Raw genomic sequence first — 16,883 nt, 5'->3', positions numbered from 1 at the left:
TGCAGATTCAATCTAATTACCGTTGGTAGTAGAATTTAACCTACATTGTTAAGATTTATTAGACTATTTTATAGGCTACAGTCTATTTGGTCGTCACAAAGTAACTAAGATTTGCCATAAGCATCCACAGTAAATGCCATAAGGTGGTGAATGGGGAACATGACTCCTGTTAAAATGGTATGACGGTATACCAGTGAAAGTGAATTTTATTACAAAATCCTGCCTGTGTAGTGAAACACTAGGATAGCTACTACAATCAAAATAGTTGCTTCAATGAATGCCTGCGGCTCCTGAACAGTTTAATTTAATTAAAAATTAAATGACAGGATATTGTAATAAAATTCACTTTCACTGGTATAGCAACATACCATTTTAACAGGAGTCACAACCACCATTCACAACACCTCCTTATGGGTTTTACTGTGGCTGTGATTATGAACTCCAAAAAATTGATGAGGCTAGGTCAATTGAAAATTTAAAAACTGAGATGAGAGATTTTTGTTTGTAAGGGTATTAAGGGATGTGGAACCAATATGGGTAAGTGGAGTTAAGATACAGATCAGCCATGCTGTAATTCAATGGAATATGCTCGAGGGGCTAATTGGTCTACTCTATTCCTATGAACTGTTTGCATATCACTGCACTGGCTCATGCTGGCTCCCATCAGTGGAGTCCCTGATTACTGGCGATTGGACTAACACACACAGCTCCCCTTACATTACTCATCAAGCATGGAGTCTCGGTCAGCTACAATGGAGAGCTGATGTTGGAATCCTGTAACTACCGGTCCAATTTTCAGCATCAGAGGTAATGCACCAGTATCATATTCCATTTCACACACCACATATTCCTTGTGTTCGTGAAGCGAGATTGTCAAATTACTAATAAAATAATGCACTGTTGTGTATTGTGGACTATTGAACACGTGGAATTCCACTGAAAAGGGCCCACCATTTCCCTATATAAAAAGACAGCTGGCACAGACGTGATTTCTTACTTCCTCCATTCGGCCCGAATTTAAAAATATAGGTCCCAGAATATATTTTGCCTAGATCTACCGAGTTTGCACTTCGCTCAACCTCAAAAACATTTTACTGCAGTATAGAACGGGATCAAGCACAGAACTATGGAAATTAAAATATATACTCAAACATCTAACACATGGGGTGTTTCAGTAAACCTTAATTAGCAATATTGTCCCATCTACCCATGTCTACAAAAAGCTTTATTGCAGTGCATCTACGGATTTAGAAGCCTTCTTGCCTGCTCCATTAACCTGTTGCTACCGGCATTGTGTATACAAGCTGCATGCGTTACTGCCAGTCCAGCTGCTCTACTTAGTGGCATTGTTGATGTGTAGCTGTAAGCAGCAATGTCATTCTAACTGCTTCAGATACTGGAACTGTAGGACTGATTATTGTCTGATACTTCACTCCCCAAATAGTGTATCACTGGCACGTTCATTACTGTTCAACAGCTCTACTGAATAAACCCATATATCGCCTGAAAAGTTTTACTTTGAGGCTGACACAAGCAAATGTTTAAATTGGCAGCACCGTCAGGAAAAAAATGATTATTGCCGTGATATTTTGCGCCATCAAGGAGAGGGATGTTACTGCCGGGAGAATAGAACACCTATGCATTTGAGGCACCAAGTATCAGCATCAATCTCCATGGGAGAGGTGCAGCCAAGTTGCAGAGCAAACCACCTTCTACTCTGCCCCAACAATGTGTCTGAAGCCCAACTTTAGAAGAACATGTCTCAGAGCACCAATGTGACATTTTTCCAAGTGTCTAAGTCACTAATAAATCCAATATGGAATTCAAGAGAAATTTCTTTATCCAGAGTGGTGAGAATGTGGAACTTGCTACCACATGGAGTAGTTGAGGGGATTAGCATAGATGCATTTAAGGAGAAGCTACATAAGTCATGAGGGAGAAAAGAATACAAGGATAGGCTGACAGGGTGAGATGAAGTAAGGTGGGAGGAAGCTCGTGAGGAGCATAAACACCAGCACAGGCCGAATGGCCCGATTCTGCGCTGTAAATTGTATGTAATTTTGTACAGTTTGTGCTGGAGTCAGATTAGGAATAGGATGGTGGGCCCAATCCTACTAGCCACTAGCACTTTAAATAACCCATGGCTAGTGTCACCACTGGCCACTGTCTGGAGGCTGTTCCACCAGACTGACTGTCCCTCGGGTATGGACACAGTGGCAGCACGTTTACAGATGTTATTTTGTTTTGTTTCCTAGTACCTCCAAAGTCCCAGTGTTATGATGAAGTAGTTACTCCCTCTTTCGATTAACGTAGGCTGCTTCTTATTGAAAGAATTGCAAACCGTAAAATGCCAACATACATGTCACGTAACGGACAGAAAAAACATCGACAAGTGTTTAGTGACCTGTTATATCCTGTGGAAGGGAAGGCCACAAAGAAACCTCACTACAAACTGTAAAGCAACAGATGTTTTGCTGCAGTGTGGGCTTGGACTGACAGCAAGACATTCTGTCCAGTTAGTGAGGCTTCAGATTACAACCAGCATTATTCAAGGTCAGGCAATAAAACTACTTCAACATCAACCAAGAGTCAGACAAGCATGCTGCTTACTTTTTGGACGGAGGAAGTGGGGAAGAGAGATAATTGTCAATTGGACCTGAAGCACAGGCCTAAAATCTGGCCTCCTGCACATCGCCGGCTTCCTTCACCCCATCATTGGCGGCCGTGCCTTCAGCTGTCTAGGTCCTAAGCTCTGGAATTCCCTCCCCAAACCTCTCCTCCTTTAAGACCTTCCTTAAAACCCACCTCTCTCCTGTCCGAATAGCTCATGTGGCTTGGTATCACATTTTGCCTGATAACACTACTACGAAGTGCCTTGGGACGTTTTACTACGGTAAAAGTGTTATATAAGTGCACGGTGTTGTTGTAGAGGAGGGCTGATAACCATGCTGATGAATTTTCTTCTGAGGGTTGGAGGACAAAACGAGGAGAGGGGGAGAAGTGAGGAGCCAGGAGGAGAGGGCAGACACACTGGAGGGAAGACAACGCTGAAAACTGTGAGAGAACTGTGGAAGCGTAACAAGTACTTGATTTTATTCAAAGAACACTCGATTCATCTTTCAGGCTTTCTTAATTCCAGATCTCAGTATTCAGCAGCCATCTCAAAAGTTACGCTACAGAAATGAAACTTTGAAAGTTACACACACACCAAAATCAGTCCTCAAAGAGCTAAGGGAAGGCAAATGCCCCCATCATCAGTGACTGATATGTTGGCAGGAAGCTGGAATTACTTGTATCAGCATAGTTAACACACTTGAAATGCTGTTGCGTTGTCCATGGTTGGGGGTAGGAGGGATTTTCACCAGATATTTGCTTCTTCATGCAGTGTAAATGCTGAATTTTTATTTTTTAATGTCTAAAGGCTTCTTGCACAAACCTAATGTTTTGCTCCTCTAAAAGGGCCGTCTATCCTAGAAAACATCAGCATGCTGCAACTAGAACAAATGTAAATGTTGGATAGGGACAGGAGGGGTACACTAATCACCTAATAAATGACATCCCCTATGCTGCTAATGTCAAACCATGCTTCCCTCATCTCTACAAAACACCGAGTGTCTTTAACGAGCAAGGAAAACTTGCTGAAAGTACCCTGCTCCATTGTGTACTGTAAAGGCAAGTCTGTACAAGAGAAGAAAAATTTCCAATTCATGCCTGCGTCTCTGAATCTGTCTGCATTCAACAAAGATGAATCAAATGGTAGGACAGAGAGCCTCCCATCACTGTCCCCAGGATTAAGATGCGAGGCCTTTGGAAACTGCATACATCAGTCCAGTAGAAACGCCACACCCAGTTCCATTTACAGCAACACTTAAGAGAAACAAAACTCACTGAGAAACAGTTGAAGTGTCTTGTGGGGCAGTTATTTTAGCCCTTCAGCTATTTCTTCAAAGTAAGTTCAACCTCTATTTGCGTCTGAAATGGAAAATGTTAACAGCGCAACTCCAAGCACGAAAGCCAATCTACGCTCCGGGAAGTTTTAACGGGAGGCCAATAAGTGGTCTGTCCTAATACCAGCTGGAAAAATGGGACGATCCTAACTTTATCCTTGGATATGAAAAGCAGGAGACAAACTGCATTGTGCAAAGAACCGTTAAATATTGCAGGCGATCCCCAGACAATTGTAAGGCTCTCTGATCACAGTCCAAGGGATTTTCGCACGGTTTGCTGGGCGATTTTGTAGAACTGTCCCCGATCGTCCCGCCACATCTTCGAGGCGTCCACATTGGCCCCACTTTCATCGTTGGGCTCTGTAGAAAGAATGTGAGAAAGCAACATTAAGAGTAAATAAAATTACAGCAACTAAAGATCTGGAACCATGGCTTTATAAATAGAAGCAGAGAGTACAAAAGCAAGGAAGTTTTCCTAAAATGTTATAAATCACTGGTTAGGCCCCAGCTGGAGTATTGTGTCCAATTCTGGGCACCACACTATAAGAAGGATGGTAAGGCCTTGGAGAGGGTGCAGAGGAGATTTACTAGAATTATACCAGGGATGAGGGACTTCAGTTATGTGGAGAGATGAGAGAAGCTGGGATTGTTCTCCTAAGAGCGGGTAAGGCTATGGGGCGATTTAATTTAATTTATGAGATGTATTCAAAATTAGGAAGTATTTTGATAGAGTAGATAGGCAGGCTCTGTTTCCACTGGCAGGAGGGTTGGTAACCAGAGGACACAGATATAAGGTGATTGGCAAATAAACCTTTTGGGGGGGGGGGGGGGGGGGGGGGTGGCGGTGGAAGAGTGATGAGCAATGTTCCCTTTAAGCTGCACAATCACGCAGTGCTCCTGTGCAGCCAGTGAGCGGCATGAAAAAATTTTAAACCGCGCATGTACAGACTTTTGAATGGGCCACACAGCCCATTAAAGGCCCCCAAAAAATTACAGGGAATATTGGTGATGAGAAGACATTTTTGACACAGTGAGTGGTTATGATTTGGAATGCACTGCCTAAAAGGGTGGTGGAGGCAGACTCAATAGTAACTTTCAAAAGAGAATTGGATATTCACCTGAAAAAGAAACATTTGCAGGGCTATAGGGAAAGAGCAGGACTAATTGGATAGCTCTTTGAAAGAGCCGGCACAGACACGATGGGACAAATGCCCTCCGTCTGTGCTGTAAGATACTATGATTCTAGAGCAGACTGTTAAATGACACAAGAAGCCCAAATTTGGGAACAAAGCTTTATCAAATTCGGACAGGAGTATGGAAAAGAGCAGTCAAAGCTGTTACAGATAGAGCCAGATGGTGGTACAGCCAAGAAGCCGAACCCTCCCTCAGCTTTGCTGCATTCCTGCTCCGTGCAAATGTTTCCTTTTTACTGTTCGACATTGGCCCAGAAATTCTGTTCGCAGGCCTCCCACGCGCGGAGGGCTGCGATCTGGAAAAATCTGCACCTGGACTGGAGGGCTCCCAGGAGGCGCAGAGTTCCGTTGCTGGGCCTCTCCAAACTGCCGGTGTGCAGGGTCCACGTATTCCAGAGGCGCAGGCGGTTCGCAGCGTCCCTGGGATCACATGGGCCATGGAGAGCCAATCAGAGAAGGGAATCTCCCTTCATACATTTGACAGGAAGACCTGTCAAATATATGAATAGAGATCACCCCCAAAATACAGTAAAACTTTAAATAAATAAAAAACACATTTTTAAAATGACTAAATTACAGTAAATTAAGTATTTTAAACAAAAATTTTATTTTTTGAAAAAAATAATTAAAGTTTTTAACAGGGCTAAAAATAAACTTACCTTTCTTTAAAGTATTTTTAAATGATAATTAAGTGGAATTTTCTTTTGGAGCTTTTTTTCAACTCTTTTACCAGGCGCAAGAAATGTAAGCGTTTTCTGCGGGCGGAGGGTCTCCAAAAACGGAACTCTCCACCCGCAGAGGCCCTGCTCCCGGGCAGGCGGAGGATCTGTCAAGAGCTTTCTTGACAGATCGGAAATACCGGTTTCCAGCGCATGCCTAAAACCGGCGTTTCCGTTGGCCCTACGGGTGAGTGCACAGCGCGTACACATCCGTAGGGATCGAAATTTCTGCCTCCTTGTTTTATATTTTATGAATTAATAGTTCAAAATGCTGGTGTAGACAGGATATGGTTGTGCTGCTCTTGTACTGCTGATTTGCAACACTGTTGAAGACACCGATAACTCGAGATAGAAGACATCTGGGAAGATTATAAATTAGCATGAAGTAGGAATGCAAACAGAAACACAATTAAACCAAGGGCATGGTTGACTCCACAGACCTAGTAATTACTATGTTCATGCATGCACGTGTATGTTTTGATGTGATGCATTTGAAGCTCATAAACCAAGGTTTTCAGTCACCTGTTGATTCCTCCTTCAGTTTCTGTCACTCTTCCTTTCATCCTCTGAACCTTACCACCTTCAGTTATTTTATTCTCCCTCAAGTAACTTTCCACATTTATTTCCAACTGGCACATTCTGTGGTCTTTTATTTCTCTCTCTGCAGCACAGCCAGTTCTCATTCCCACATTTTTCCCCCCACCCGGGCCCTGTTCATCTGCGTTTGTTTATTTTGAACCAGCGTCCTTCGTTTGTTTCCTCCTTCCCCACCTCTACATTCTCAACATCATCCTTCTCATTTATCTTCTTCCTAGAGCCTTGCTACCTCCACACTGTGCCAGCAGGCTACAGGTAAGGCCCAATCCATTCAGCAACAACATTCAACACTTTCTGTATTAATTCTTGTGCATAACACACACTTCCTGCCCACATTAACCTCACTCCGGGGTATAGAATCTTCAGACGAGACAGAAGAAGGTGTAAAAGAGGCGGGGATGTCGCAATATTAATCAAGGAGTCAATGACTGCTGTAAGGAGGGACGATATCTTAGCAGGTTCCTCGAATGAGGCCACATGGGTAGAACTTAAAAACAAAAAGGGGGCAAGCACTTTGCTGGGAGTGTACTATAGGCCCCCAAACAGTCAGGGAGAGATAGAGGAACAGATATGTAGGCAAATCTCAGAGAAGTATAGAAATAATAGGGTAATAATAGTAGGGGATTTCAACTTCCCCAATATTAACTGGGATAGTCAGAGTGTGAAAGGCTTGGAGGGTGCGGAATTCCTAAAGTGCATCCAGGAGAGCTTTTTGAGCCAGTATGTAGAAAGTCCTACAAGAGAGGGGGCGATACTGGACCTAATTCTAGGGAATGTAGCCGGGCAAGTGGTAGAAGTGTCAGTAGGAGAGCATTTTGGTGACAGTGACCATAATTTGGTGAGATTTAAGGTAGTCACGGAAAAGGACCAAGATGGACCGGAAATAAAGGCTCTAAATTGGGGGGGAAGGCCGATTTTAATATGATAAGGCAGGATCTGGCCAAAGTGGACTGGGATCAGCTACTTGTAGGAAAATCCACATCAGAGCAGTGGGAGTCTTTCAGAAAGGAGAGTACACCGGCAACATGCTCCCGTAAAGGTCAAGGGTGGGGCCAACAAGCCCAGGGAACCCTGGATGTCAAGGGATATACAAGAATGGATTAGGAAGCAAAGGGAGGCTTTTGGCAGGTACAAAGGACTAAAAACAGTAGAAGCCCTAGAGGAGTATAGAAAGTGCAGGGGGTACTTAAAAAAGAAATTAGGAGAGCGAAGGGGGGCATGAAAAATCACTGGCAGGCAAAATAAAGGAAAATCCCAAGGTGTTTTATAAGTATATATTAAGGGCAAGAGGGTAACCAGGGAAAGAGTAGGGCCCATTAGGGACCAAAGTGGCAATCTGTGTGTAAAGCCGGATGATGTACGTGAGGTTTTAAATGAATATTTTGCATCTGTGTTCACTATGGAGAAGGACGATGTAGGCATAGAAATCAGGCAGGGGGATTGTGATATACTTGAACAAATTAAGAGGGAGGACGTACTAGCGGTTCTAGCGGGCTTAAAAGTGGATAAATCCCCAGGCCCAGACGAGATGTATCCCAGGCTGCTGTGTGAGGCAAGGGAGGAGATTGCAGGGGTTCTGACACAAATTTTCAGAACCTCTCTGGCCACAGGGGAGGTGCCAGAGGACTGGAGGACAGCTAATGTAGTACCATTATTCAAGAAGAGTAGTAGGGTTAAACCAGGGAATTACAGGCCAGTGAGCCTAACATCAGTGGTAGGGAAATTATTGGAAAAAATTCTGAGGGACAGAATTAGTCTCCACTTGGAGAGGCAAGGATTAATCGAGGATAGTCAGCATGGCTTTGTCAGGGGGAGATCATGTCTAACCAATTTGATTGAAATTTTCGAGGGGGTGACTAGGTGTGTGGATGAGGATAGTGCAGTTGATGTAGTCTACATGGACTTCAGTAAGGCTTTTGACAAAGTCCCACATGGGAGACTGGTCAAGAAGGCAAGAGCCCATGGGATCCAGGGCAATTTGGCACATTGGATCCAAAATTGGCTTAGTGGCAGGAGGCAGAGGGTGATGGATGAAGGCTGTTTTTGTGACTGGAAGCCTGTGTCCAGTGGTGTACTGCAGGGATCGGTGCTGGGTCCTTTGCTGTTTGTAGTGTACATTAATGATTCAGATATGAATGTAGGAGGTATGATCAGTAAGTTCGCAGAGGACACGAAAATTGGTGGAGTGGTAAATAGCGAGGAGGGACGCCTCAGGCTACAGGACGATATAGATGGGTTGGTTAGATGGGCAGAACAGTGGCAAATGGAATTGAACCCTGAAAAGTGTGAGGTGATGCATTTTGGGAGGACTAACAAGGCAAGGGAATACACAATGAATGGTAGAACCCTAGGAAGGACAGAGGATCCTTGGTGTGCATGTACATAGATCCCTAAAGGCAGCAGGACAGGTAGATAAGGTGGTTAAAAAGGCATATGGGATACTTGCCTTCATTAGCCGAGGCATTGAATATAAGAACAGGGAGGTTATGATGGAGCTGTATAAAATGCTAGTTCGGCCACAGCTGGAATACTGTGTGCAGTTCTGGTCGCCACACTGTAGGAAGGATGTGATTGCATTGGAGAGGGTGCAGAGGAGATTCACCAGGATGTTACCTGGGCTGGAGTGCTTCAGCTATGAAGAGAGACTGGACAGGCTGAGGTTGTTTTCCTTAGAGCAGAGAAGGCTGAGGGGGGACCTGATTGAGGTGTACAAAATTATGAGGGGCATAGATAGGGTAGATAGAAAGGAACTTTTCCCCTTAGTAGAGGGGTCAATAACCAGGGGGCATAGTTTCAAGGTAAGGGGCAGGAGGTTTAGAGGGGATTTGAGAAAAAACTTTTTCACCTAGAGGGTAGTTGGAATCTGGAACTCACTGCCTGAAAGGGTGGTAGAGGCAGGAACCCTCACAACATTCAAGAAGCATTTAGAGGAGCAGTTGAAACGCCATAGCATACAAGGCTACGGACCAAGTGCTGGAAAATGGGATTAGAATAGACAGGGCTTGATGGCGGCGGGGACATGATGGGCCGGAGGGCCTCTTTCTGTGCTGTATAACTCTATGGCCTAGAAATTCAGTATTGCCACGTTTTGGGGTGCTACAGTTGAGCGTGCGCTAAATTTAGCGCCCGGCGCAACTTAGCGCCACCTTCAGCGAAATTGAGTTGCATTGCCCCAAGAGGTGCACGACTATCCTAAGGCGCTAAGCCGGCGAGCCGAGGCGCTACCACCGAGGGCGGGCGCAGCGCAGGTGCCGCCAGTTAGCGATTGCAGGCAGACACGCTGGCGCCGGTCACCTCTTAAAGGGGGAGGGTCGATTTGGCTTGCAGCCACGCCCTGCACATTGGAGCTCTGATTCTAGGCCTGGACAGACCTGCTGCGACATCGTCACGCCTACGACCATGGAGAAGGCCAGGGAGCGAGCACAGCGCTTCAGTGAGGGGGCCCTGAAGGTTCTGTTTGGCGCAGTGGAGCGCAGGCGACCTATCCTCTTTCCTGACAGTGGCAGGAGGCCGCTGCCCAACGAATATCGAAAAGCTTGGAGGGAGGTGGCACACAGAGTGACCTCCAGCAGCATGGTCCCTAGGACCCCAACGCAATGCAGGAAGAAGTTCAACGACCTCACTCGGGTTGTCAGGGCGAGTACCCTTTTCCAGTATCCTCTTCATCCCTACATGTGCACCTCACTTTATGGCCAAAGGGTCCTGAAAGCCCCAATGCCCAGCCCTCATCCAACACCTATGAGACTCTCATGAAAATCACATGCACATTCACCACTTTACACACTGTCGTGGCTATTCGACCATGGGAGGCAGTGCAGCCAAGATCAGGGCTTGACACTGTCAGGGCTATTCGACCATGGGAGGCAGTACAGCCAAGATCAGGGCTTGACACTGTACTCAGAGCCCGTCCTTTCTCTTGCAGGGCAAGCTGGCCCACAATAGGAGGCAGCAGCAACGGACTGGGGGAGGCCATCCTGAACTTAAAGACCTCAGCGATCTGGAGCAGCGAGTGGAACGGGTTATGGCAGGCCGGCTGATTGGCCCCGTCACCACTGGAGATGCCGACCCCATTCTAGACAGCAATGGTAAGGTCATCACCTTTTTGACCTCTCTTTCCACTTGTGCTTCACACCAGCATCCTTTGCCACCATCAAACCAATGCAGTGCATTACAGCACTCATGCCTCCCTCGCTGCCGCCCTGTCCTCACACTAAAGCAACTCTTGTGCCTCCCTGCTTTCAGATGCTGATTTGCCAGGTGAGGAGGCGGGCCCTCAAGCTGGCACTGTGAGTGAATCGGAAGGTGAGGAGGAAGAGGAAGCCGGAATATCAGTGCCACCCTCAGCCGAGGCAGCCCATGGCCATGATGGGGACACGTCTTCCCTGGAGGGGAGCAGGGTCTGAGGAGGGTGAAGCTCCGGGGCCCAGCGGGCTGCAGCAACGTGGGGGGGGGGGGGCAGGGAAGCTCGGCGGCCTTCTCCCCGGAGGGAGAGTGTGGCCTCCAGTCCTGCTACAGTGAGCACAGAGGAGGTGCGGCTCCTTGGTGAAATGGGCGCCCAGGCGGGCGCAGGCACACTGAGCTCATGGCTGCAGTGGCAAGGATGCCTGACTCCACAGAGTCACTGGCAAGGAGTGTACAGGAATTCGGGGCAGCACAGGCAAGGAGTCAGCAGGACGTCGGTGCAGCACAGGCAAGGAGTCTGCATGACTTCGGTGCAGCACACGCGGCTTCCAGCCAAGTGCTTAGTCATGCCATGCAGTCACTGGCTGGTCTGATGCAGACACAGATCAGGGCCACACGAGCACTAACTGCTGCCACCCTCGCTGGATCGGCCAGGATTCGCCGGGGCCCTCGCCGCAGCAGGCCAGCAGTCTGTGCTTCAGCAGATTGCTGCGCATGCTTCAGTGTTGCCCTGTGCGAGTGCCAGTGTCTCGTCCGACCAGGGAGTGCCTGTGCTCTGTCAGGTTAGCAGCATTCCTGCTGCCAACACTGTCACTCCTCCACTGCAGCTGCCACCACCCGTAGGACAGACTGCTGCCGCCCAAGCAGAGTTGGAGCAGTCAGCAGCCGGGCCCTCCAGGCCCAGAGCTGGTCCAGGCCATCCCCCAAGGGCATCTGCCAACTCACTATCTGACCCTCAGCAGCCTTCCCCCAGCCTTGCTGCAGCCACTGGGGTCCCATTGCGGAGGAGCTGCAGGGCGGGAAGGGGCCAATCTCGCAAGCGAGGCAGATCACCCTCGCAGGCCAAAAAGGAGGTCTGGCAAAATGTTGTGGTTTTTTTTGTGAAGGCCGAGGATCATGGTCATTTTTGTTTAACTCTTTTGTTCATTGTCTCCAGGTTGAGAGAGCCAGTTATGTGTCTGACTGTTTTTTGGGGGGTTTCTCTGTATTTGTTTCTCATGCGAGAAGGGCACAGAGTTTGTTAAATAAATAATTGTCTTTATTCGGATTGTGCATGTTTGCACTTTGAACTATTTGTTGCCTTGACCGGCTCAGGGTTTGTGGAGCGGGTCCATTCATGTTCATTCAATGGCACAAGCCATTCCCTGAGAGGGGGGCCTAGAACCGACTTGCAATAAGCCGCTGATGGACGGCCCTTGCACTTTGCGCCTCCCTCCCGTCTTGGTGCTCCTCCTCCTCCTCCTCTGGTGGTCCTCCAATGTCTGCTGGCAGTGGCGGAGTCCTGAAGATAGCCAGGTTGTGCAGCATGCAGCACACTGCAACGAAATGGGAGACTCGCTCAGGCGAGTACTGTAGGGCCCCCCCGGAATGGTCCAGACAGCGGAACCGTTGCTTTAGCACGCCGATTGTGTGCTCAATGATATTCCTAGTCGATTGATGGCTGTCATTGTATCGCTCTTCAGCAGGGGTGGTGGGCGCACGGAGCGGGGTCATCAGCCAGGTGCACAAAGGATAGCCCTTGTCCCCGAGAAGCCAGCCTCCTGGGTGAGCCGGGGCTTTGAAAATGTCTGCCACAGAAGTCTGGCGCAGGATGAAGGTGTCGTGGCTGCTGCCTGCAAAGCGGGCATTGACAGCTAGTATCAGCTGCCTGTGGTCACACACCAACTGCATGTTCAACGAATGGAACCCCTTCTGGTTGCGGTAATCCTTGGCATTCTCTAGAGGCGCCCGCAAAGCCACACGTGTGCAGTCAATGGCGCCCTGGACCATGGGGAAGCCCGCTATTCTTGCAAATCCCAATGCACGCTCTTGCTGCTTGTCCAGGGTCATGGGGAAGGAAATGTACTGACGTCTCCTTTTGAAGAGGGCATTCGTGACCTGCTGGATGCAGCAATGCACCGCGAACTGGGAGACATTGGCAATGTCCCCAGTAGCGGATTGGAAGGAGCCGGTGGCATAAAAGTTGCGAGCCACTGTCACCTTCACTGCCATCGACAGAGACGTCCTGCTCCTCAGCTGAGGCTGCAGATCTCTCTGAAGCAGGTGGCAGATCTCAGTGACCACCTCCCTTCTGAATCGAAGCCTCCGAATGCACTGCTCCTCAGACATGTTGAGGTAGGAGAAGTGCTGGCGGTATACCCATGGAGGGTAAGGCTTCCTGTGCCGACGCCCGTTGGCCCTCCTCCGTCTGGCCATGATTGGCACTCTCTCTCGGCGTCTCTGAGCCCTTTCAATGCAATGGAGGAACCCAACGTTTCCACCCATTGCAGCCCCCATTATATGTGGCCACTCCAGGCTATGGCACTGAAAAATCAATCCAACTGCAAAGCTCTGGGCTGAAGCCAGAAGTACCTGTGCTAGCGCTGAATCAAAGCAGAAAGCTCTCTCCCTTTGTCTCTCTGCAAATCTCTCTCTCTCTCACACAGGAGTGGTTCAAAATGGCTACCACAAAGAATGCAGGAAGAGCCCCCTTTAAATAGCGCCCCCCCCCCAGCCCCACAGCGACTGGGAACCGTTCCACTCAACCAGTCGCTGGGAGCGCCAGGCGGAAAGGGGGGCGCCACTGAAGTTCCGGTTCGGGGCGCACCAAGGGCGTTGCACCATGAAATGCCGTCAGGATCTGCACGCGCAGCTGAGCGGGCGTTGCGGTTTTGCGCCGCCGCTAAATCTTCACTCAAGTTCGCGAGAGGCACAGATCGCGCTGCGCCCGGGCGCTAGCCGCTTCGGGCCCCACTTATCGCCCTCTTAAGGCACTAGCGGCTGGCGCTACCAACTGAATTTCTAGGCCTATGACTTCCTGTGCCACAATTTTTGTGTCATGCTTTTTATGTCAATATTTTATAACAGGATTAGGCCATTTGCTTTTTATATTGTAACTGCAGGCCTTCGCGCACTAGGTGGCGGTGTGATCCAGGTCCATCTACCATTTCCCTTTTCAACCTGTTTTCGGGTGTTTTGGGACCTTTGGGTCAGTTTTTTTCCCCCCCAATTTATTTTATTTTAGTCTTCAATTTTTAAAATCAAACATTTAAAATCCCTTCCCCCTTCCTTCTGTCCCCATAGCCACCTGCTCACACCGGGTTCCGCTTCTCCTCCCACCCCCCCTAGCCTCATTCTGGTATCCCATGGGGTTCACTCTCCCCGTCATCCAGTCAGTTTATCATCTTCACCGGTTTCCCAACCCAAGCCAAATGACCTTCCCTTACTGAGTCCCAGGAGGTTACTCTTTTCAGGTGTTTTGGAGGGCTGGAACCCCTTTGAGTTACGCGCACACATATTACATTGCACAGGCTACCTTAACGTCACCATAAACATACACGCCCAACACTGGCGCACCGTGGACCATTTTTTTTATTCGTTTACGGGACGTGGGGGTCGCTGGCAATGCCAGCATTTATTACCCATCCCTAATTGCCCTTGAGAAGGTGATGGTGGGCCGTCTTCTTGAACCGCTGCAGTCCTTGCGGTGAAGGTACTCCCACAGTGCTGTTAGGTAGGGAGTTCCAGGATTTTGACCCAGCGACAATGAAGGATCGGCGATATACTTCTATGTCAGGGTGAGGTGTGACTTGGAGGGGAACTTGGAGGTGGCGGTGTTTCCATGCGCCTGCTGCCCTTGTCCTTCTAGGTGGTAGAGGTCACGGTTTTGGGAGGTGCTGCCGAAGAAGCCTTGGCGAGTTGCTGCAGTGCATCTTGTAGATGGTACACACTGCAGCCACAGTACGCCGGTGGTGGAGGGAGTGAATATTTAAGGTGGTGGATGGGGTGCCAATCAAGCGGGCTGCTTTGTCCTGGATGGTGTCGAGCTTAATTGCATAGAATGTACAGCACAGAAACAGGCCATTCGGCCCAACAGGTCTATGCCAGTGTTTATGCTCCACACGAGCTTCCTCCCACCCCTCTTCATCTAACCCCATCCATACCCTTCTATTCTTTTGTTCCTTGCGTGTTTATCCAGCTTCCTCTTACATGCAACTCTGCTATACGCATTAACTACAGTGTCATTAGTGGACACATATACATTCCTATCTGAAAATGATAATCCATTTAATGTGTGATCAAAATCATTTAAACCATAAAAGGGTGATTTTTTTCTTTTTTTTTTCCCCGTATAATGCTAAATTGGAGACATTTGTTCCAAACCAAAGTGAAGGAGACCGATGATCTGTGCTGTCAGTTCACTATCCGTTCCCTGTACTGAGGCCTTGGATTCTCCGTCACGTATTTCCTTATAAACCAGCAGCTGATGTGCGCCTTGAGGTCCTCCTCTGCCACAAAATTCAAGGCAGCCTGTGCTAGCCGCACGCCAACTCCTCGTCCCCTGAACACACTTGGCACTGTTGTGCTGTTCAGATCAACCATTTTATTTCCGATGTAACTGTACCGCAAAACAGCTTCTTCTGACGAATCGTCCAGCTTAATGGAGAACTGGCGTTTTGCCTGGTGGTGTTGGACATACAGGTCGAAACCGCCGCCGCGGCCTGACCAGCCTCTGGCTCCGGAATTGATCAGCGCCGACAGGTTAGCGACAAACCGCCGTGACATGGCCGCCTGGAACCTTCTGCTGCGCGAGTTTCTTCAGTGTTGCTGGAGTTGCACTCATCCAGGCAAGTGAAGAGTATTCCATCACACTCCTTACTAGATGCACTGGAGCAGCTCGCCAAGGCTTCTTCAGCAGCACCTCCCAAACCTGTGACTGCCACCACCTAGGACAAGGGCAGCAGGCGCATTGGAACACCACCACCTGCAAGTTCCCCTCCAAGTCACACACCGTCCTGGCATAGAAGTATATTGCCGATCCACCATCCTGACTTGGGCATATATTGCTGGGTCAAAATCCTGGAACTCCCTCCCTAATGGCACTGTGGGAGTACCTTCACTACAGGGACTGCAGCGGTTCACCACCACCTTCTCAAGGGCAACTAGGGATGGGCAATAAATGCTGGTCTTGCTAGCGATGCCCATATCAAGAACAAATTTATAAAAGGCTATCATTAGAAGATATGTCTTGTGGAGTGCACTTTGTTCTCAATTCAATTTGTTTAAAAATATAATTCATATATTTGAAGTGCAGTCACTGTTTTCATCTAGGCAAATGCTAGTTTGCACACAGAAAAGTCCTACAAACAGCAAATGAGTGAGTAATTTAGGTAATCTGTGTTTTGTAGGGAGAAACTATTTCCACTGGCAGGAGGGTCGGTAACCAGAGGGTAAATTACTCACTCATTTGCTGTTTGTAGGACTTTGCTGTGTGCAAACTAGCATTTGCCTAGATATAACAACAGTGACAGATTTAAAATAATTGGCAAAAGAACCCGAGGGGAGATGAGAATTTTTTTTTTATGCATCGAGTTATAATGATCTGGAATGCTCCACCTGAAAAAGGGTGGTGGAAGCAGATTCAATAGTAACTTTGTAAAGACAATTGATCTCTACTTAAAAAGGAAAAAAATGCAGGGCTATGGCAAAATGGCAGGACAATGAGACTAATTGGATAGCTCTTTCAGAGAGCCAGCACAGGCTCGATGGGCCGAATGGCATCCTCCTCTGCTATATGATTCTATGATGATTACAACAATGCTCTTTTTCTTTCTTTTTCAATAAAAACTGTGTTTTAACTTCATTTGGACAGGCTTGGTGTGTGGGCAGAGGGGCACATTGTTTCAATGACTCCTGCTCCAGTGGAGTTGTTCCACACTATAAACTGGGTAGTTCCACTGAAACACAAGGCACCTGAATCCAATGCTGAGCCCAGATTACAAGTCCAGGCCTCGATTATAAACACAAAATAGTGTCAATCATCTGGAAACACCCCCAGCCCTCCACTCTGATCATGGTCAATAGCAGAATCCACTCTGAACTTTACCTGCTAGCATGCTCACGACTGACAGAAGAATCTTCTCGACGCTCTGAACAGGACTCCATCGCTCTGCACTGCTCTCATATCCCATGGGATCATCGCCCGGAGCGTGGAGGATTGAGATGCAAACCCTCCCATCTGGGTAAACTGTAGCAACAAATCAATG

The 16,883-nt window shown here is 48.0% G+C and overlaps 1 protein-coding gene across 6 annotated transcripts in view; it reads right to left on the bottom strand.

The window, feature by feature from the left end:
* Positions 1-3,072: 3,072 nt before the first annotated feature.
* Positions 3,073-16,883, bottom strand: part of ube2g2 (ubiquitin-conjugating enzyme E2G 2 (UBC7 homolog, yeast)) — a 63,508-nt gene continuing 49,697 nt past the window's right edge. For all 6 annotated transcript variants that reach the window (XM_085985556.1, XM_085985550.1, XM_085985555.1 and 3 more), the window contains 2 exons: positions 16,724-16,864; positions 3,073-4,307 (listed from right to left, as the gene is read on the bottom strand). In XM_085985556.1, coding sequence (XP_085841682.1) covers positions 4,195-4,307; positions 16,724-16,864 — 254 coding nt within the window. In that variant the 3' untranslated portion in view covers positions 3,073-4,194. The remainder of the gene's footprint in view (positions 4,308-16,723; positions 16,865-16,883) is intronic.

This window comes from Somniosus microcephalus, chromosome 4 (assembly GCF_052327205.1).
Source record: "Somniosus microcephalus isolate GS21.2 chromosome 4, FLI_Smic_1.0, whole genome shotgun sequence".
In the NCBI taxonomy this organism is placed as follows: domain Eukaryota; kingdom Metazoa; phylum Chordata; class Chondrichthyes; order Squaliformes; family Somniosidae; genus Somniosus; species Somniosus microcephalus.
The sequence above is the reverse complement of the archived record's forward strand: the minus strand, read 5'-3'. Positions and strand labels throughout refer to the sequence as shown.